Raw genomic sequence first — 22,917 nt, 5'->3', positions numbered from 1 at the left:
GGGAGACGGGGCCACTGGCGGCTCATCCGGGGAGTAGGGGGGGGCGGAAGCTAGGCTCTTAGGCAATGCACCCCCTGCCTGCATGGCAGCTTTGAGGGGTGCAACCCCATGCCACTGCCCTCAGTTCCCCCACCTGTTTCCACTTCCCCTGCAAGCACAGACCTGGGGGGTGTGGGTCCCCCCCACCGCCTCTCTAGGAGTGCATGCCATGCTGGGGAGCTGGCCCCACCCCCCATGCCCAAGCCCGCAGAAGGCAGCAGCAGGTGGGGAGCTGGGCTCCTCTCCGCTGCTGCAGCCACTGCCTCCTGCTGGGGGAAGGGGGCTGTGGACCTGGGTCCCTGGTCCCATAGCCCTGGCAGCTGGTGGCTCCTCTGGCAGGGATGGGGTCCAGAGGGCTGTGGTTGAGGTGGCACCAGCAGGTCTGGGGGAGCTGTGGGGGGAGGGAGTGAGAGGCACAAGCAGAGCCAGGGGGCTGTGGGAGAGGAGTGAGTATCTGTGTTCTTAAAAAAACAGGTCTCCTTTTAATGGAATCAGCTGGTTAATAGAATCAAATCACCATTTCCCAAAGTGATTCAAATAAGAGGAATCCATTGTATAATTTTCCAGGTGTAGAATCAAATTACTGTTGGTTTGCTTTGAATTTGTTCCCTTCCCACTGCTACAGCAGGGGAAAAAAAATCTGGAGGTCAGATAGCCCCTTTACTTCTGCCCTCCCCAATTTTTTTCCACCGTAGCCCCTTCCTTCCTGTCAGACCCTGCCTTCTCTGAGCACATGAAAATCAGGGGCAAATTTGAAAACAGTGACTTTGAAATAAGCATGACTATACTAACTTGCATATAGGGATGTTACAACAGGTACTCATAGATTTAGCTCATCCAGAATTGATGCAGTTGACCTCTTTTGAAATTACTACAAGTTTTAGCACAGGTACTCCATAAACATACTTTTAAGCAGCACTTTTGTACTTATTTATATACAGTACAAACTTTTTTTAAGGAAAAATTTTTGTGTCCCAAGTCAAATCAGCTAAATCAATTCCACATCCATGAGTCATTCAAGAACCATATGTGGCTCTACTACCAGCAAACATCCTCCACCCCTGCCTGGGGCTTCAGATGCTTCTAAATCATTTGGCGGGCATCCTATGTGCAGGCCCAAACCCAGAGTTTGGGGCTTTGGATGCCCCTGAGTTTCACTTGCCCTCAGCCATATGGCTGCAGTAGCAAGCTAGAAAAGAGTCTCCTATTTCCATAAGAAGGGCATAAAGCCAAGATCTTCCCACTGGAAGAGAAAGTGGGAGGTTAGCTATACATTATCTCAGTCAAGATACTACTCCTGCCAAGAAAGTGGTCTTCCCCTGCAAGTAAGAAAACTGCATTAGTGGTCATGATATTTCCCCTGCCAGGTAAGTATATACAGTACAAACTGCACATCATATTAATCCAAAGCCAAAAGGCTTATGACTTACCATATAGTTCACTGGGATGGGCCCAGCAGACACAACAGTGTTTAAGCTATGGTGACCCCACAGCTCAGCATTGCTTAATATATACGTGTACTCCAGATACTCACCACAAAGGATGCATATGTTAATTAGACCCCTACTTATGACTGGAACCAGGTGTTCTTGTCACAAGTCCTGGGGTGCTCCAAAAATGTATATACAATAAGGTGTCGGGCAGCCTGGTCCAGCTCCACCTCATGAAGGGTGGGGCCACCTTAATCATATGTGACAGGCTGAGACAGGAGGTGACAGAGTGTTTCTGGGTGAACCATTTGAAGCCCTGTTTGGGCATGTTTGTGAAACATTTAAGGCTGGTTTAAAAAAACAGGATTCATTAGAGATGAGAAAGGAAGGTGAACCTCAGCTGAGGGAGTGAAGAGGCATTTGAAACGTATTTAGTGTAGTGGCTCACCATGACTTAAAAAGAGTCAGTGCTGAGGGGGATTGCACTCAATGGGCACTCCATATATTTTATATGGATAGGCTGCACTAATCTATCTTTATAGTATTATAGTTGCCCCATATGGGCCATGTATTTTATAATCATGCTCAGTGTTGACTTCATTTAATCAACTTCATGATTGGTTTCAGTTACTGAACACATGCTGCTTTTGGCACCAGTTTAATAATAGGTAATGTACTTAGTGATGTTTGCTTATATGCAAAAGTAAGATGAGGGGCTTTTTCTCCCTATGCTGATTGGGGAAAAACATCTGATCTATTTAAGTAAATAAAATAGATCTGATTTATAATGTTGAGGCTACATGGTAGTAAGGACTTTGTTTATTACATAAATTACAAATATATGCATTAAACTGTAAAATGTCATTTTCATCAGGTATGTAATTGCCTCCTGGAGTAGTTAAGGATTTTAATCTAGGGTCCACCTAGGACACCACAATTATGTCATCATCCATCTGCAGCTAACCTACAGAATACCAAGGGGGTCTAACTTTTAAGTGGACCAAATGCCCTGCAGGCCACACTAGGGTAAGCCATGGGCTTCCTGGACTGCATGCCATGCAGACACTCCTTCCCACTTCTTTACTGCCCGGGTGTCCCCCTCACTGTTGCAATGTGTGCCCACAAGTCTGCCCATTCCTGCACTATGTCCCTGTGCAGCCCTGGACTCACCCCCAGTTCCCCAGGCTGCACTGCCTGGACAAAGAAGGGAGATCCCAGAGCCCCCAGCTGCTGTTGCAGTCAGAGTCATGGGGATAGCAGTGGCCAATTAGGAGCACAGGGGCCACAACTTAACAGTCCCACAGTACACATGTGTCTCAGGGATGCTGGTTGGACAGACCTGGCACATACCATTTAAAGTTCTACCATCTGAGTCCTGCAAATCTTTTAGCACATGCATGACTACATTGATTTGGATAGTCCCATTGATCTCAAGGGCCAGATCCAGACAAGTGTTGCCATATGGTATGTGGTACAGCAGCCCCATCTGTGGAACCACACACTGCACATTCAGGTGTCCTCCATGCTGTTACCTTGCAGCTTGGGGGGGGGCGGGAGAGGCTGATCCTTGAAAATCCCAGGGTCAAAAAAAAACACATGGAAAAAAGGTGGGGCGGTGCATGTGGCAGCAGCGTGTGCTGCCCAAAACTGGAGCCCGGCCAGCCGGAGCCATACTCCAGCTGTCATCCAGGCTCCCAGCTGTAGGAGTGCCGTGGCTGCAGCTTCACTGGCCCCCAAGACCCGAAGTAAGGCTGGTGGAGGCTGCCTCCCCTAACCCACCTGGGGTAATCTACTGTGTGCCAGAACGTGTGTGGAACAGGCATTCCCCAGGGACAAGTAGCAGTGGCACAGGGTGAGCCGCTAATGCTTTCCCCTGGGGAAACAAAAGTCTGTGTTCATTTGGATGTGGACCAAGGGCACCTGGCATGCTGCAAGGCTCTTTTGGCCCATAGCTTCAGAGTTCTGGAGTACTAGGGCACTGGGGGGGAGGGCACTGAGCATCCAAGTTAGTTCCAGAGGTGATGCCTCTGGAAACATCAGGAGCAGGTGAGGCACGGCTACAATCTTGGTGTTACAAGTAGAGGACACCGGAAATTTCCGGGCCAGGTTATAGGGCATTACTACAATCACAGGGTGTCTGCTGGAAGCCCCTGGAACATTTGAGATTGTAGGGGTGGCCTGACCAGTGGACTACTTAGGTAGTAAAGTTAGGTATGTGGTTAAGGCTCCAATCTGGTATTGGAATCTGCATGGATGAAGGGCATCTCAGTGCAGTGTTTTAAAGAACCGGACTCTTGGATATACCAACTGTAATTCCATGATGGGGACATAACTTAAAATCAAAGCAAAGGTCTATGAATTCCTGCTAATCAAAATCGACAACTCTGGTACAGATATCTTGAGCAGGCCACTGTCCTGAAAGATTGTATTGTTCAGTAATGCTCCATAACATCTGAAAATACTGTCTATAGTTCGTGTTATTTCAATATTCCTCTCATTTCCCTTAATTTATAAAATAATTCTTGTTTGACTATACAATCCTTACTCAAACTAGCCTCTTTTTTATAGATTTCTGTGAGTACAGCATGAAATATTGAGCCCAATATATATTAGGCTTTTAACTTTTTTCAGTAGTTGAGCATTGCTTCAGGCTTTGTTTTAGTCTTGAATTGTTTGATGGAATAATATTTTATAAGGAATAGATCACGTGGATCTTAAAATGCAAGAATTCTACAGTTTTTTCCAATTCAGTAAAGAAACATTTTTACCTTCTAACACTCAAATACCAAGGGTTTTTTAATTGCACGTTGCTTGATGTGTTTGGGTTTCTATTGAAAATGTTTTGATGTAATAACAAATCCATATAACAAAAATTCAGGTAAAACACCTGCTTTTTCAAAGTAGTTAGAACAAGATTACCACTTGTATTCAACTTGTTTAAAGGTACTGTCAAGCGTGCAAATAATTGAAAAGGGTTGTGTTTGTTAATCATCATAACAATATTTGCCAATAGTCACCCAAATATTTTTTGTATATATAGAAGAGCTATTCTGTAATCATCAGTGTACAAGATGCTTCAGAGAACGTATAAACTGAAGCTATATTACCAGAGAGACTGCCAATTGGACAAATATTTTTTCTTTAATAAAATACCTTTGAAGAGAGCTTTATCTGCATCCTTAAGCCTATAGCTGTATTCCTCTGCTGGGATGTAATTTAAACATTTCATGAGAGATTGGCATTTTCAGTGTGTTAAACAGCCTTAAAAACTGCTTTGTTAATTGCAAACCATATTTAGTATGACCTCATAATAATGTAGCACACCTCAAGTGTCATGCCTGTCTTTACTATGCACACTGGACCTGTGTTCATCTATACTAGACAACTGCACTTCAAGGAAAGATATTTTTTTCTTGATAGGCAATTAGCAATAATTAGGAAGATTCACCTCAATAAGATGTCAACATCAGGTTGTTTAAAAAAGTTGAATGTCAGTGGCTTAAAAAGAGGGGGGGTTTATCCTTGACACACAGGTATGGCATGTGAAACATGAAATGTTAATTTAACTTTTCTGCTTATTATTCATGCACAATATTATTTTGTCATTCAGATACTACACTGACAGAGTGCAAGGCGTGTTAAAATAGTACTTCTAGAATAAAAAGAGGATTAATCTACCATTGGCCAATTAGCCAAAGGGTACCTAATGGTCTCTAAAGGCTACTGAAGTCTAACAACTAGCTAAAGCACTGGTAAAAAGTCCTCTATATTACCTTCATTTACTTGACATTTGTTGAAACAGCACGTAGGCTGCTGATAACTGCATTTGCCTGAAAATAGTTTATAAATGAGTGATCTGGTGGTACTTGCTAAAAATTCAGAAAAGTTGCTATTAGATAAATGACTAACAACTTCTACATTTCAGAACTTTTGGGAGTTCTTTCACAGTTTCTGGTCCAGCTTAGAAATGGAACATCAAGTTGTCAGAGTTTTTATTTCGTTTACATGTCCGAAGTACCAGATTTTCAAGGACATATAGGGGTTGTATAAGAAACACTTTCTTTGGGGCTTTGAAGCTTAGATGCTTGTATTTCTCTTGTCTCTAAAAATTATATATGATCATATGCTAAGGCTAGAGTACAATTACTTTTACTTTCTGATGTATGTATATATTTTTTCATATTTTTAGGTGGTGGCATTTCATTTTACTTCATTTTAGCTGTATTTTTTTAATTCCCTGTCAATAGAGAGATATTGATTCTATTCACAAGAGAGAAAGACAGTTTTAAGAGTAGAAATACTAACTGTAGAATTCTTGCCTGAGCAACCAGAAAGTTGGCAACATTTCACATTTTTATGAATACTTTACAAATAGAAACACTGAGCAATGACATTTTGCATATGAAAGTGTTGCTTTTGCTAGATATATTAACCCAACATTTGTAGTTACTCCACACTGCTACTGCACATTTTTTAAGTATCCTTTGCTGTTGAGTCTTTCTCCTACATTGTGTTCATTTGAAGAAGTGAGAGATTAGAATAGTTTAAAACGATTAAAATCCATCCAGTCAAAAGATACATCAATATCATTGTTCTTCTGTTTAATAATGAAATTAAAGCAAACTTGGAAAGGCATGGAATTATTAGCCCTTTTATCCAAATGCTAGTAACATGTATGCACTCACATATAGCATGGCCATGATCTGTGGAATTCCTCCAGAGTATCTAAGCCGTGATATTAGTATTTAGTTGGAAAAGTAGAATGTATTATGTTGTGTCCATAAATAATGTTTAATATTACTGAAAATTTTCAAGCTTCCCCATGCTGTCTGCAATGGACACAAAAATGTCTGTGAAAGTGAGTTGTTTTCCCTGGTTGTATTTTCTTTCATAAACTCTCAGATGATTTAAATATGTGTGTTGACATGTATGCATTTGTTTATATTTTAAGAATCACTGAATTTTGCAAACAACTTCTGAACAATATAAAATTCTTCTTTTAATCTAAATATTACTCTCTCTTGAAATGTTACCAATATATTCTATTTACTTTTACTAATTTCTTTTATCTGACATCATGTAATTAACTATACATTTAGCCATTTTAAATCTGTAATATCTCTTCTGATTTCTAATTGGGATTCTTCACAGAGGAAGATTTTTCCCCCCTCTGAGAGATTTCAATACAATTTTGTCTAATTGTTCCTTATGTTAAACTACCATATTATAAACTTCTTTGGAATAATAAAATAGTGCTGTAGTTACCCTCTTAAGGAGCCAGAGAGTTGTTAGGCCATTAAAGCCTGATGGCTTTCTGCTGACTACAGACTGGTGAAAGATGACCACTGGCATAAAGATTATTTCAGCTACCTTTTTGCAAAATAATGTTCACTGCGTATTCTTTACAATAGGAGCATTAAAGCAAATATTTTATTTTTAAAATTATGTCTTTAAGGACCATTTTCATATACTGCTTCACTGATTAAATGGCCTTTGTCAGTTGTCAATCAAGTGCAATAAGACTTAGATAGTTTGTTTGCATGTTATTTATTTGAATTAAATCCCTAACAAGCCTCGTCTGCTAATTGGACTTAACATTTATGTTGCTAAATGAGAAGCATTTTGGCTGCAGTGTAGGGTGGTAAGACCTACCCAGTGGAATAAACAACTAACATCTGTTATCCTGTCCTGCTCCAGCTTGGTTTTTACCAGTTAAGTACATCAGCCCTAGAGTCAAGGTTATGGAATATGTGGTTCTCTGGCTATGGTGCATATATGTGAAAGAGAAGGAATTACACAACATGAATAAAGACCAGCCAACCAGAAGTTATTTAGTGCAGCTGGTCCATTTTGCTTTAACCTCTACAAGCCCTACAAATATCAAAACAAAAGCCAAGAAAAGGATGTATGTTTTACAGAAGTTGTCAACAGAGCATTCAAGTAAACTTGCAGTGTTCACCATTAAAACAGAACTGACATTTAACCACCTTTCACTGCACAGTGGTATCTGAGATACCATGGTATTTCCTGATACTTAGTGCAGAAAATAAGTGTAGAATCAGAGACAGCCCTAAGGAAAACATCTTTTTTAACAGTTACCACTATTATACTGCTATTCTTTTACAACTCTCTATAATAAGATTTTTTTTTCCTGCCATGGGACAATTCTCAACACAGGCAATCAAACTTTTTAGGTTTCGTGAGTGCCTTTTTAAAAGTTCAAGCCTTTTTGTGTTCAGTTATTTCTCTTTACCGCCAGATTTGATTCCCTCCCCTTGAGTCCTCTCAACAAATGATTTCAATCAACCAATATGTAATGTAGAATACAGACAATGTACATGTGTATTGTTTCTTTTCTAATGCTAACCCATAGACGCATATATCTTGTTATGATTGATCAGAGACACTTCTTGAATGTAACTGATTGTTGTTACTTGTACTTGGAAACAGACATTGACCTCTGATCTGGCCAAGTTGCAACAAGAGAGAGAAGATTTAAAAGGAAAATTAGAGCATGTGTCCCAAGCTATGAAGCTAAGGGAAGATCCATCTCCTGTGACTTCTAATGAGACTGAAGCCACACCAACAACTCCTTCAAAGAATATAGATTTGGAGATGAAGCAGCTACACTGTAAACTAAAGGTGAGAGAACAGATGTGATCCATCTACCGGGATAACTTTTATTTTTTTTGTATTTCCAAAGCTGTCACAGAGATATGAAAAGATATATTTTATATTGTTTATCCAATAACTAGCAGCGTAGGGTGCCAGGTAATATTTGTTCTTAAGTGGTAAATATATCATCAAAAACAGATGAGTGAAACTTGAGGTTAAATACATTTTACAGGCTGAGGTGGCCAGATGAAAAAACTATGGACTACAGTCAATTGCAAATCATCTTGTTAAGAGTACTGTGGAGTTATATGATGATTCCAAGCTTCCTGTGTGAAGGCATTGAGCAGTAGTGACTTGTGATTAGCATTAAGATAGAGGTGTACTGGTTTTATCACTCATGTTACTCTTTTTGTTTTGTATCATCATGTCTGCATGTCGTGACGAAAGTATGAATTCCCACTGTTCCAGATTTACCATTTTTCATGTAGAAACTATGAAAACTTTAGACCAAAATCAGTATCATCTGCTCATATAGGGACTGTATGTTATTGAATAGAAATAGCTGGCACCAAATGTATGGAAGACCAATATCAGATATTAAATCAGTTTTCAATACTTCATACTAAACATGAATTAAATGTTTAAAAAATGTTTAAAAAAAAAGTTTTGACAACCCAATGATTAGTAGAATCTGTATTTAAATTGTAAGTTTTTTTGGCATAAGAAACTATTAAGAATTCAGTTTTGGAATTGTTACTTGTTTTTTAATCAAAGCAGTTATTAAAAAATTAAGCTCCTAGCAATTGTTTCTGACAGAAGTTGATGATAGGTGCATGTCTGATGCAGTCCTTTTCTATTTGCAAATTTAAATTTCAGCGAGCAAAGCAGGAACGGCAGTGTCTTAGCTTATAATTCCGAGCATTGCTCAGGTAGCGCTCTGCCAAAAAACACCTTTTTCAGAGCTATGCTCTTACTGCATGTTCCAGCTGTGTCTAGTGCTTCCTTGGTTCCTTGCTGCTCAGCAGCTGTCCTTTCTGTCACTTCCACAGACACAAACCACAAAACAGGAGCTTAACTGTTGTTTTAGACTGTCTCAAATGAAGGGTAGTTGCACCTAACCTTTAACAGTACACTGATGATTTAAAATATTTTGTCTGTGAGCCAAATCCTTGTTCAGTATTAAAGTCAGGCCAACGTTTCATTGATTTTAATGGAAGCTTTACCTGAACAAGGTCTGAGTTTAAAAAAAACCCAAAACTTATAGAAGGCTTGAGAATGTGGCCATATATTTGCAGTGTAAACTACCTATATGATGTAAATGTTTTATATTACATATAGAGATGTAATAATTGCAAATAAATTTGTTACATTCAAGGCTTTTTACCTGGAAGGTTCTGAATTTAGAGCTTTCCCTTGTATCTTTTGATGATACCTGCACCAAAAAAAAAGCTAAGTTTCTTGATCCCTTGTAGAAAAACATAGAACTTTAGAGTTGAGTCGTAGCAGATAAGCAACGGAGCAGGGAATGCTTTTCAAACACTTTATTTTAAAATGTTATATTTAGTTGTACATACATATATTGTTAAGGATGTGGGATCTTAAAATAGTTATTTGTATTCACCTGTGGCAGAAGAATATTTTTCTGATCTATTGATGTATAATGGCAAACATAATATTGTATCTAGGGACAGTTTTCTTTCCATGACAGAACATTCTTTTGTTTCTTTTCTACTGTATTGCTGAAAGTATTTTCAAGGAAACAACATCCTTGTTCCTAATGAAGAGTTGCTCCTGTACGCTGAGTGAAAACTGAACTTGATGGCACATCTCTGTCTATCTATAATGTGATGAATTTCAGGGAATTTCAAGGACCTGAGAGATGAGACAATGAGGATAAGAGTTAAGGTCAAGATTGGGATTTTGGTTTGGGTTGGGTACCACAGAGCTTCTTCTGCCTATAGCACTGCATAGAAATCCTGTCAGCCTTATTTTAGGTGAAATTAAGGTGTTGGAAGTCTACTCCCCCATTCTACCCAGACCCTCCAAATTGCCTCCTTGCCTCCCTCTAGTCAACCCCTTACCCAGCTGGACCTCTTGCTGCCAGAAGGAGAGGTATGGCAGGACCAGAGTGAAGATCTGTTTGGGTATACAGCTCTGCCTGTGTAAAGTGAAAAGATATGTGACCCCCTAACTGTTATCCAAAAAATAGTTAAAAACTTGCATGCTTTTCTTGCAGGCAGAGCCTCACTCAGACTTCCTTCTACTTCCCAACCAAGTATAAAGGCCTCTTCTGGAAGTAGGATGCTGAACAGCCTTTGACTAAATATGTAACTTTTCAAACAAGGAAGAGGTTGGGATGCAGATTTTAACTGGCCAGCATGCTGTGTGACCTAATTTAAAATGTACTTGCTAGATAGACCCATCCCACAGTGCCCTGGTGGTATTAACCAGAACCTGCCTTTCTCAACATTTGACCTTTGACTTGAGTCCCCTCCCTGCCCCTCCTCTTCCAGGACATGTGACTTGTCTTGGTCTCTTATTGCTGTGTCCCTGTAATTTCATCCCCCACTTCTTAGACTTTTGTTTAACCCTTAGGTGTCACCCTCAAAAAGTCTATACATCTGTTATATAGCCAGTCTGACGCCTCTTAGGAGCCAGAACCATGCCTCCTGCTTGTCCCAGCTTTTCCCTGCTCATTCATATCTTAGTGGTTGCCACTTGTTTTTCCTCTTCTCTGACTTTTGTGCCATCCCTTCGCTCATCTGCCCAAAACTGGGGCTCTCTTTCCATGTATTCCACACTACTCTGCTTACGGTAGTCTCAAACTCCTAGAAGCCTCAGTTGCTTTCCAAAAGATAAAGAGTAAAAGATTTGGTCTAAAACTTTAAATGTATCAGAACTTGCTGTTGAGCAAATTGAGTGCAAACAATTTGCTTAAGATTTATGATGAACACTTATGATACCAACCCAGAGTTACTCAGTTTCTACTTGATTCTGATTCAAGCAAACTCTCTTTGAAGTATAATAGAGTTGCAGTATCCTGTCTAAGGTTTGGCTGATATTTGGGACATTTGATAATATGGTAACTTTGGCTTTTGGTACAAGTATCTTGTTTCTTTTGAATGGCAACAAAATATCTATAAGAAAAGCATGCTCTTAAAAGCATTTCCAAGTGGATGCCCTGTTGCTAATTATAAATACAAATACAGCTTCTTAAACATACTTTGTGTCCCATTTTGCTCAGATATCTCAAGCCCCTGGAAGAGGGTTAAACATTCTAAATATAAAAGTTTAAATTGGGTATAAAGAATTTATACCTGGAATCCACATGATCTGTCAGAACCCTTGTATATGGATTTCCATATTCTACCTCAGAAAAAAGGCTCGACCCTTTCTGTGCTGCATTTCCATTTTTCGAGTACCTCACGGGCAGACATTCTACCTCTGGCGGGACACACAGGAAATAGTCCCAAACACAAAAATCCTTTTCTACCGAGCCCCCTTTGTACTAGATCAGCTCTCTTTGTTTAACAAATAAGTATTTGTCTAACATAACCTGGCAGCATGTACTGGTGCTGTGCTGCCTACATGCAGAAGGATGTAACAAAGGTGACAGAAAAAATACAAAGACCCAGGGTTTCCACCCAGAGAACCTTGGTTCCTCTAGCAGATCCTTGTTGCCAGGGCTAGTTGGAAATAAGATCCCCTCCTGCCTCTCCTAACTGTCTTTACCCAAGTCTGCCTGGAAAAAGAAATTCCTTCCCCTTCCATGTCACCCACTGTGGCTTCTTTGCACAGGAAAAGACCATTCCTTTCTGGGTAATACTTGTATAGCCATTATAAAAAGCTTTACTTAGTTTCTAATAATGTGCAGAGGCCAACTTGCCACACAAAGATTTATGTTCATGTCTAAGATGTAAACCCGTATCACTGGGTATTCTGCTTCAGGCTAATGAAAGTCAAGCAAGGTAATTCAGTAATATTCTGCTGCCTTTTACCTTGTTAACATTTTTCTGGTTAAATCTGTCCTTTTCAGGATCTAGTGAGATGTTGAACCCAGAAATGTTGGTATCCTAGGCATGCTTTAACCACATTAGAATGCTTCACGTTGTGTAATAAATCACTGGGGCTCAAATTCATTAAGAAAAATCCTGCAGTCCTTACTCGGGCAAAATGCTACCAATCTTTGTCACAACACAAAAATGATTATTATATTCCTCTTCTCTTTTTGGTTTTAAATCTATGCATTATTCTTTATCCTTCACAGTATGCCTGTATTTACCACCATGTATGCATATGCGCGCGCGCACACAAAAATATACCCACAGTTTTTAAAATTAAAATATTCTACTTTCAGGTTAGACTTACTGCTATGTTTTTCTAATTTTTACTTTTAAAAAAATGTTAAACTAAAATAATTAGAAATTGAAGACTCCAGAGAGCAAAGAATAAGCAGCATTATTGAAAAAGTGAGTAGCCAACATTTTCTGTTTAAAAAGAAAAATGAGAGGGAAGCTATAGTTTTAGGAAGGAGACAGTATATAGTATTAAAACAGTACTTTACACCTATCTGTACACACAAAAGTCTGTTCTCCTCTAGGTGCACAGTGTTGTGCATGGTATTCCCTTTAATGTTAATGAGCATTACAAACCTTCACTGAGAAGGAAAATGTCCTCGAGTACCTTTACTGCCTGTCTGATCTATTTGCTCCCTGTTATAGATTTGATGGGTAAATTCCCAAAGCACAACACAATGGCTGAATCTGCAAAAATGTACATACCCACACACACACACACACACACACACATATTGCATGTGCATTTTCCATCTATGTACTTTTTTACTATGCCATTTGCTTAGGGGTTTCAAAGTCTAATTTGTTCTTATGTACTAGTTCTTTTAATTTCAGCTCTTAATACATGCATTTATTTAAACATTCAATCAGATGGATATTTACATTTATTTCTTTTTCTGCCCACTTCTTAAATTGATCTGTACCTAATCCTGGGCCAGAACATCCCCTGTGCATTCACACACAACAAGGGGTTTCTGCTTGCAAATCTCTTACTGTATAGAGCAGGGGAAAACAGATAACACTGACCACCTCTACTCTCATCTGAGATGAACATCCATTCACTGAAATTACACATGGTTAAGTGTTTAGGACTGGTACTTCCCTTACACAAACTACAAATTTTTATATTGAAATCTAACCAAAAGAGTAATACACCTTGGAGAGGGAACAGCTGCAAAGGACAGTAGAGCACCAGATGTTTTTGGAGTCTGACTCCTTGTGCTTGTAAATCCTTGATCAAAAGGATTAGAAGGAACCATTATTTGAAGGATCTGGACCCCACGTTGAGCCCATACACATCCTGGTAGGGAGAGTATAGTTTAAAAAAAACAAACCCTTAACAAGATGAACCTGGTAGATATTTACTTCCCTCCTGCCTACTCATGCCTCCTATTGACTGCCATGAAATTTCCCTGCAGAGGGAAATCTAGTTCTGTGAGGTACAAAAATCCTACTTGTACCCTGCAAAACATAAATTCATAATTAATGGATATTGTCAGGCAAGAAATTAGTTTTGGGTTTGCCTTCAAAGGGAAAGACTTGTGATAAATGTAAAACTAAGAATGTTCTTTTGTACAACCTCATAGATACTAATTATTCTTTAATAACATTAATAAAAAATAGACTAAATTTATTCCATGAGCTCTTTTTATTTTAAACAAATTCATTATTGGTTATACCTCAGATAATATTTAATCCACTTTATTTATGTTTTAAGAATTTTTTTTCCATCTAGAATGCAAATAATGAAATCACTAAACAGTCAACCACCATTAAGTCTTTGAAAAATGAAGTACAAGAGAAAGAAGAACGGATGTGGGAACTACAAGAAAAGTATGTTCTGTCCTCTATTCATTGTGTTTGGTGCCACCCTGTGGCAGATAAGAGCTTATTCCACTATTAACTGTTTCCAGCCCAGACTTGTTAAGAGAACCTTTTCTTTTTACCTCCTCTCTTTTTCATAATCTTGCCTATTGTTACGCAGGTTTTTTTAGAAAATCAGAGCAGTACATGCTAAGATCACATTTTATGTAAACTGATGAGTGATTACCTGGCTACCATTTCTGCATTTCAATAAGAATATCTAAAGTCAGGATTCAGACCCCAGAGTTGACTTAAGTTATCCTTGAAGTAAATCTAAATGAATGCCTCAGCACTGCTGAAAGCAATCTTTCAAATACAGTAATTCTTTGCCTAGGGGCTAAGAGACATGTCAAGGTTTAGATGCTTAAACTGGATTAAATATCCAGTCTTACATGTGTAGAAAGGGCAAAAGGACAGTTGTGTTTGTTTAGATTTGAATTGATTAAGGGTTATTTTATGTTTGGAATTCATGTGTATTGGCTTGACACATGCTATTGAGACTTTTTTTTCCTAACTGCAGATATAATATTGTTCTTTACTTATGTTAGGATATAAATGTAATCTATCAGAACATTAATGACTTTCATGTCTGACCAGATGATTTTAAAAATTAATCTAACTCCACACAATTTTTTTTATTTTTTTATTTTTTTATTTTTTTTTAGAGAAACATTAAACATTTCCTGTATTGATGCAGTTTGCTCATTTCAAATGTAAAGGACTCTTTAAAACACTTTAGTAGTGTATATTTTCTATTAATTAGTACATTAAGATAAAATTAGGGAAGGCTTCAACTATTATATTTCAAATCAGAATAAAAATATTGTGGTTGCTTATCATACTGTTTTTACATAGCAAATACTGCATTTGCTTATCAGATGTATTCCTCCTAATCACCTCAATAATATTAATACGTCAATTCAAATGCAAAATATGTGAAGTCATTTACTGTACCACAGTTCTCTTGCTGGTTTTATACAGCATTGTGTGATATCAACACTGCTTTATGCCTGAAAATACCACTTATTCATTTTGTTTTATAGGGAAAAAGTAGCATAGTGATGTGCTTATATTAATAAATTACTCAGTGTATATGTGTAAAATACTAATTTATTCTTCTGCTGGAGAAGCATTTCATAAGGCATACAATCCTCTATCATAACATTTAAAATATGTCAGAGGAGGTGTAAGCTTTATTTTTTAAGATACTTCTGTGAAAAATGTTGTGTGTGTATGTGTGTGTGTTGATTTTGAGTGTTTTGTAGGAAATAATTTAAAATTACAGACCAGTCCGAAAAGATCCCAGTGAAACATTTTTCCTTTATTGCTATGAACAATTGACTTTCATAAATGGAAATTCCACCTGTTTTTAAATGATTGAAAAATATATACCACATAATAATAATTTTCCCTAATTCATTAGTTTACATTTTTTCAACAACTGTATTCCTTTATAACAACTTTCACTAAAACCTTTAAAACTATTTACCTGAACGATAGTTTTTTATTTAGATAATAAGCTTTAGAAATAAATTAATGCTCACTTCATTCAAACATTTAATTGTTTAAAGTAACTAGATATTAAGAGCTGTGATTCATGTAATTTTTCCTCTTATTTTCAGGATTTCTCGGATGGAGAGAGACTTAAATATGAAAAGACACTTGATAGAAGACTTGAGGTCTCGGCTAAAAGCAAACCAGGAAAATGAAAAACTCGATAGGGAAGCAGTTGAAACTCTTGAGAAAAAGGTACCTCTTCTTTATTACTCATATTTAAACCAAAGAAAAAAAAGATTCTATTTGGATTGCACACATTATTCTACCACACCAGATTTGCAGCGCAAATTTACAATTTAAAGAATAGAATAAATTTAATTACTGTTTTGTAATTACTGTCCATTTGAGTTTTTACAAAATTGTAATGTCATGACTGCTTTAATTCACCAAATTCAGTGTATAAATATGTAACTATAAAGCATTAAAAAACTCAGTGTTGGTATTTGATGCATGTAATCTAGCGGGAATGTTGTGCACTTTCCAACACAAAATGCATTGAAGATCAAACAAGGATTTTTCTATGTGACATTCAGATGCACAAAATGTACCTATGTAGATTTTTTGTCTACTGTGGTTAAATGCAGTATTTTAGACCACCTAAATTAATTGCTTGTATTGCAGTATTATCAATGATCCAAAATTCAAGTTTTATTATTATTCCATATCTTGATTATGTATTTAAGTAAAGCTAAAAGTCATTATCCAAATTTCATTTCCTTAGTATATTGTGGCATTCATGGAAACAGGAAAAAATTCAGTATGATAAAACATTTTTTAATGGTATCTTTCAAAATCCTGTATTGCAATGTGACCCCTCATTCCTGACAAAGGGAGCTGACAGGTTAGTCTTGATGAGTATATAACCCCAAAATAGCAATAAACTATTTGCCAAGGAAGAAGTACTTATATTCTCTTAGAAAGCGGCTGCTGGCTGCACAGCTCATACGGTAGCCTCTGCTTGAAGTCATTAAGCTTTGTCAGCTCCAGAGAGAGCTACTCTCTTACCCTCTATGCCAGAGATAAGGTGTCATTAAGGAATCCTCAATCAGAGGGGTGTGGGGGGGAATAAAGAAGAGAGGAAGGAGCAAGATAAATACCTGGTTTTGTTTTTAGAGAAAACAGTTGAGAATTCAATGCTGTAATTTGTTCTTCTGCATTGCTCTTTGAGTATTTTTAGCATCCCATTTTTCAGTTTGAACAGGAGCAGAGCCTGTGTGTTTCTTTGATAATTATTTATAGAGGATCAACTGATAAATTTGACATTATCTTTAACTGAAGATCAAAGAAATTCCCTGATAACTGTACATTACCTGTAGAGCTGTGTGATTAATAGCATCTGTCATCAGAACTGAATGATTTTCTCAGAATATTCTTTCATTCCGATTTAGCCTAAATCAGTCCTCACTACATATGACAAAGTTATTATGAGTTATCTAGGAGACTGTACCACATCACAGACAATTACCATTTTCCCAGCTAAGTTTTGATTAGCATATGTTTTTTCCCCCTGTGCTTAAAAAGATTTGAAATTGTGTCTTAGCTTGTTTCATAAGCAAAATATGTCTAAAAGCTACAATCCAGGAAGTAAATTTAAGAGCTTTTTTCATACATCATACCTGTCTAGACTCTCAGTTTTCATGCAGCCAAATTGTGTACAAACTAATCTCTGGCTGGATCAGTTCCTGCTACATACTATGTTCCTATTGTAATTGCTGAAAATTCAACTAAGTTTTAGCTGAAGCATCAATTTGTACAGTAAAAGCAAAAATACATTTATTTGTTATTTTGGTTTTTGTTTGCACATTTTTAATTTAAAAAAGCAAATTGCTTTAGCTGATAATGTGGTTATTCTTTTTATTTCAGGTAAAGGCACTGACTGAAGATTGTTCAAACAAGAAAGCATCAATTGATTCATTAAAGCAACGGCTTAATGTAGCTACAAAAGAGAAGTCACAGTATGAACAAATGTATCGCAAAACTAAAGAGGAGTTGGGGAAAAAGGTATTTTTGTTAAAATTTGGCTAGTTTTAATATAGAGTGTATTTATTGCCCATTTTTTCCTTGACTACTTCATGTTCATTATTTATTTATTTTTCAAATGAAAAGTTACAAAGTCAGCTATTTAAAATTTGTAAATATTTGCAAAAGAATATTAAACAGAATAATAGTAACATATTTCAGTGTGTGATTTCATTTACTTGGGCTGAAGCTGTATCATATTATTGCTGATAATTCAGACATTAAACATGAATGTAATGTCTGGAGGTTCCTGTGGAATGGTATTTATAATAGAATGCCCTATAATGTTAATTTATTTGTATTTTTAGTCTAAAATTACTTCATAGTTCCCTGCCTGTGTCAGTACCAGTGCCATTTTCCTATTGATATATTTCAGGATCTCAAGCTTACAAATCTAGAAAGAAAAATAATTGAAGCTGAATGTGCCATGACTGAACTTGAGACTACTGCTTCTCAGCAACTCCATGGCTTGGCAAAGCAAAGTGGCCAAGCTCTGGAAGTAGTGCAGAAGAAACTACTGCTGGCCAATGATAAAGTGGAAGAATTCATCACATTTGTAAAGGTTGGAATGTTGATTCCCTTTTGATTGCTCATCTAATCACAGGAAGTCTCAGGAAGTAGCAGAACAAATCTTTTTAGATTTTTGTGTTCCCTGTTGTCTGCTGCAATCTCTGCAGCTCTCCTGTTGGCCCAGTATCATTCCTCTTCAGGAGTGTGAAATGGGTAGAAACAGATTACTTGAGAGAGGCCCAATCACTCCCTCCTTCACTGTAGGCTTTCAAGAATTGGAAGGTCATCCTTTGTGTAAGACTAAGGTTGTTAACTGCCCAAGAGAAAATGCTGTTACAATTCTATGTCAGATTAGTGTAGAAAAAATATTTTAACTCTTTACATCTTTAGGCATATTTTACTATGGATTACATAGTTTGGCAAATGCACACAGATTTTCATGTAAATATAAAATAGAGAACTTTGGTATTACTACATTTAAATAACCTTTTAAAATAATTTGTACAGTATTCTGTGCTTATGATGTGCCATTTTGGGCATTTGCCAACAGATTGGTGTATCATGACAAGCATACAGTATGTGCTTGTATATGCAGTTTGGTAGACAGTAGTTCCAAGTATAGCAATTAATACTGGACTTCGCTGAGCAAACTTTTGTGTTAGTATTTTATAGATTACAATATAAAGACCAAATATCTGTGTCAGACTTTTCTAAAGGGGATGACCTAGTCGGCGACCTAGTGATCGATGGGAAGCTGGGTGACAGTGACCACGAGCTGATCATCTTCACCATCCACCGAAAAGCTGGCAAGTCGGTCAGCAACGCGCAAGTCTTTGACTTCAGGAAAGCCGACTTTGACAAGCTCAGGAGGCTTGTCAGTGAGGCCCTAAGGGACCGTGACCACAGGGAGAGGGGAGTTCAAGAGGAGTGGTTGCTCCTCAAGGGAGCGATCCTCAATGCACAAACTAAGTCTATTCCATCTCGGAGGAAAGGCAGCAAGAGGGCACAGCAGCCTCCCTGGCTCTCCAGGGACCTAGCAGACCTCCTGAGGCTAAAAAGAAAGGTCTACAAAGGATGGAGGATGGGAGTCACCTCCAAGGAGGATTATTCTGCACTGGTCCGGTCCTGTAGGGAGCAGACACAGGAAAGCCAAGGCTGCAACTGAACTCCAGCTAGCTTTGAGCATCAAGGACAATAAAAAGTCCTTTTTCAGATATGTGGGGAGCCGGAGGAAAAGCAGGGGCAACATTGGACCCCCGCTGAACCAGATGGGGCAACTGACAACTGACGCCCAGGAAAAAGCCAACCTATTAAATAGGTACTTTGCGTCAGTCCCATGGGACGCCCATGCCCGCTACGGGACAGGGAAGTCCGGGTGAGGGTGATCCCCTGCCCTCCATTAATGCTGACTTTGTGAAGGAACATCTTGAGAAGCTGGATACCTTCAAGTCAGCTGGCCCTGACAATCTTCACCCCAGGGTACTCAAGGAGCGGGCGAGCATCATAGCCCAGCCTCTAGCACGGATCTTTGAAAACTCTTGGCGCTCTGGTGTAGTGCCCGAAGACTGGAAGAAGGCCAATGTGGTGCCTATCTTCAAGAAAGGGAGGAAAGTGGATCCGGCTAACTATAGGCCCATCAGCCTGACTTCTATCCCGGGGAAGATCTTAGAAAAGTTTATTAAAGAGGCCATCCTTAATGGACTGGCCGACGCCAACATCTTAAGGGATAGCCAGCACGGGTTTGTTGCGGGTAGGTCTTGCTTGACCAATCTCATTTCCTTCTACGACCAGGTGACCTATCACCTGGACAAGGGAGAAGAGATTGATGTCATATATCTTGACTTCAAAAAAGCCTTCGATCTGGTGTCCCATGATCGCCTCTTGGAGAAACTGGCCAATTGTCGCCTTGGGTCCTCCACGATCCACTGGCTGGAAAATTGGCTCCGGGGTCGGACCCAGAGGGTAGTAATCGATGGAAGTCACTCATCGTGGTGTCCTGTGACCAGTGGGGTCCCCCAAGGCTCTGTCCTTGGACCCATACTGTTCAACATCTTCATTAATGATGTGGACACTGATCCTGGGACGTCATTCTCCCCTTGTACTCGGCCTTAGTGAGGCTGCAGCTGGAGTACTGTGTCCAGTTTTGGGCTCCACAATTCAAAAAGGATGTGGAGAAGCTTGAGAGAGTCCAGAGAAGAGCCACGCGCATGATCAGAGGTCAGGGAAGCAGACCCTACGATGACAGGCTGAGAGCCCTGGGGCTCTTTAGCCTGAAAAAGCGCAGGCTCAGGGGTGATCTGATGGCCACCTACAAGTTTATCAGGGGTGACCACCATCATCTGGGGGAACGTTTGTTCACCAGAGTGCCCCAAGGGATGACGAGGTCGAATGGTCACAAACTACTTCAAGATCGTTTCAGGCTGGACATAAGGAAGAATTTCTTTACTGTCCGAGCCCCGAAGGTCTGGAACAGCCTGCCACCAGAGGTGGTTCAAGCGCCTTCATTGAACACCTTCAAGATGAAACTGGATGCTTATCTTGCTGGGATCCTATGACCCCAGCTGACTTCCTGCCCTTTGGGCGGGGGGCTGGACTCGATGATCTTCCGAGGTCCCTTGCAGCCCTTATGTCTATGAAATCTATAAAGTGCCCACAGAATCTAACTTCAGTACTCATAAATAGGAATCATAATGCATTTTTGTATGAACAAATTTAAAGTATATACTTACCCTTTTACCCAATTGGCTATTGAGACCCAAAGCCTCTATAGGGTGGAGCCACTAATCAGACGCATTTGTTCAGGTCTGTTACTTTGTCAAGTAGAGGGCAGTGGTAGTCAAACACTGTTGCAATAGAGCAGACAAATAGATATGTGTAGTAGATTGTCATATATATAGTACCATAATTTATAAATAACTGTGTGGTGGATTGTAATAAATTGTAAGTTAAATGGAATGTTTGTAGGTAGTATGTTTCATCTTGAAAGTTCTGTAGAATGTAATATTAGTCAAGCTTGCTGGATTGTTAAAACAGGTCATTCTAGATGGGATTTGCACACATATGACTTTGGCCTAACTCTGCTCCTATTGAAAATAATTGCAAATTTCACATTGACTTTAGTGGGTTAGTTATGCCAGGGATGAACGGTTTTGAAAATTCCACCCTTAAACAATATGTGAGTTAAAGGTATATGACTTCAAAAAGTGGATAGAACTTATTGACAAAAATACTGTATTTTTTCACATCTAATGCGCGCTTTTTCCCCAAAATTCAGCCCCCAAGATTGGGTGCATTTATTAAGTAGGGAAGCTGTTTTCTTCACCGGGAAAGAACAAAGCCTGGAGCCTGTGCATGCCAGGTAGCTGCTAAGGTAGTTGCCATTTGTGCTGGCTCAAAAAGCTGAAGGGGCAGAGCCCTTTGTTAACCCCCTCATAACCGTACCTATTGGCCAAGCACTGCAGCTTGTTCCTGAAGAGCAATTTTGCTGCTGGTATTATCTTGTTAAGGCTTGTGGTGTGAAACCAAAATTTTATTACAGGAGCTTATTTAAGAACTATGTATAGTAAAGAAGTAACTGTCTTACTGCAACTTTGCAAGGTTCTGGGCCTAACCTTGTGTTACAAAGTGAGTCCTCCTGGAAACACAGAGTAAAAGTAGTATTGCATCCCAGAAAAGCCTTATCAGGAAGTTCCTGCTGCCTATTTCCTTTCCCTAAACTATCTCCTAGGATGCCACATTTCTTGGACACTGTGTTCCCTGGAAGATTTAGGCTGTTATACAGTGGGCCATGACTCTGGAAAAATCTTTCTTTTCTACATTATGCCTTGCAAAACAAGGCCTGTGTTTTATTTGGGGGCCTATGGCATGTGAGCAAATGCTGTAAGACTTATGGTTGTGTAACAAGTGTTTCTCCTATTTTTTCAAAACTTAGTTGTGAAAGCGAGAGATGTCATTTGCTAGCCTTCTTCTGCTAGCTTGTTATGTGGATGATCTGAAGCTGATGTCAGCACCAGCCATTGTCTATGATTCAGAAGCGTATTGACTGTTCTTGCACCATATTAATAGTGTGCTGGGTGAAAATATACAGTTTTCTAACATGGGACATTTATGGGTAATTTATACCCACCTTTTTGCCATATTTACCATATTTTCTCTAATCTAAGTGACCCTGAATTGAAGACAGCCCCTCAATAATTAGATTCTATACATGGAAAAATTATTAATTTGTTATAATTTTTCCATGTATAGAATCTAATTATTGGGGAGTCATCTTTAATTCATCCCTCTAACTGCTGCAAGAGGACAGGCAGTGGTGAGGTAGGAGGTATGGGGAGTCAAGCAGCTTAACCCCTGCTTGTGCCTGTCCCTTTGGCCCCCTCTACCCACTGCCTGTCTCCATGCATCCTGGGGTCTCCCTTCCCCCTAGCCTCTGCTCTCTCACTGCCGCCCCCCAGCCTGTACTCCCCACTTTCCCCCCAGCCTCTATTTCACATTAGCAGGTTCTGTCTGCATTCTAGCCTGGGGTACACTGCATGGCCCCAGCCCCCCCATAGCAACCATATGGGCTGTGCACCACTGCTATGGGGCTAGGCTATGGGGCAGCATGCACAGAGCCTGATGGCACAGAGCTAGGGTTAGTTAGGCAGGAGAGCAGAGGCTCTGTGAGGGGTGGGGGGAGTAAATAGGGAGGGAAGAGGCTGCAGAGGGGGAATGGCAGGGTGCAGAGGCAGCAGAGAGGAATGGATGATAGGCAGCAGTTGCAGCTGTGCCTCTGAGCACAAAGCACACCAGCTGCCTGCCTCCCCTTC

General features: G+C 39.2%; 1 protein-coding gene across 1 annotated transcript in view; it reads left to right on the top strand.

The window, feature by feature from the left end:
* Positions 1–22,917, top strand: part of CNTLN (centlein) — a 383,712-nt gene that overhangs the window by 316,922 nt on the left and 43,873 nt on the right. The window contains 5 exon segments of the mRNA XM_025201267.1: positions 7,920–8,111; positions 13,896–13,993; positions 15,646–15,772; positions 17,444–17,581; positions 17,976–18,161. Of these exon segments, the coding sequence (XP_025057052.1) occupies positions 7,920–8,111; positions 13,896–13,993; positions 15,646–15,772; positions 17,444–17,581; positions 17,976–18,161 (741 nt within the window).

Source organism: Alligator sinensis, unplaced genomic scaffold, assembly GCF_000455745.1.
Source record: "Alligator sinensis unplaced genomic scaffold, ASM45574v1 scaffold917_1, whole genome shotgun sequence".
In the NCBI taxonomy this organism is placed as follows: Eukaryota; Metazoa; Chordata; order Crocodylia; family Alligatoridae; genus Alligator; species Alligator sinensis.
Note: the sequence above shows the minus strand (reverse complement) of the source record. Positions and strands in the feature narration are given on the sequence as shown.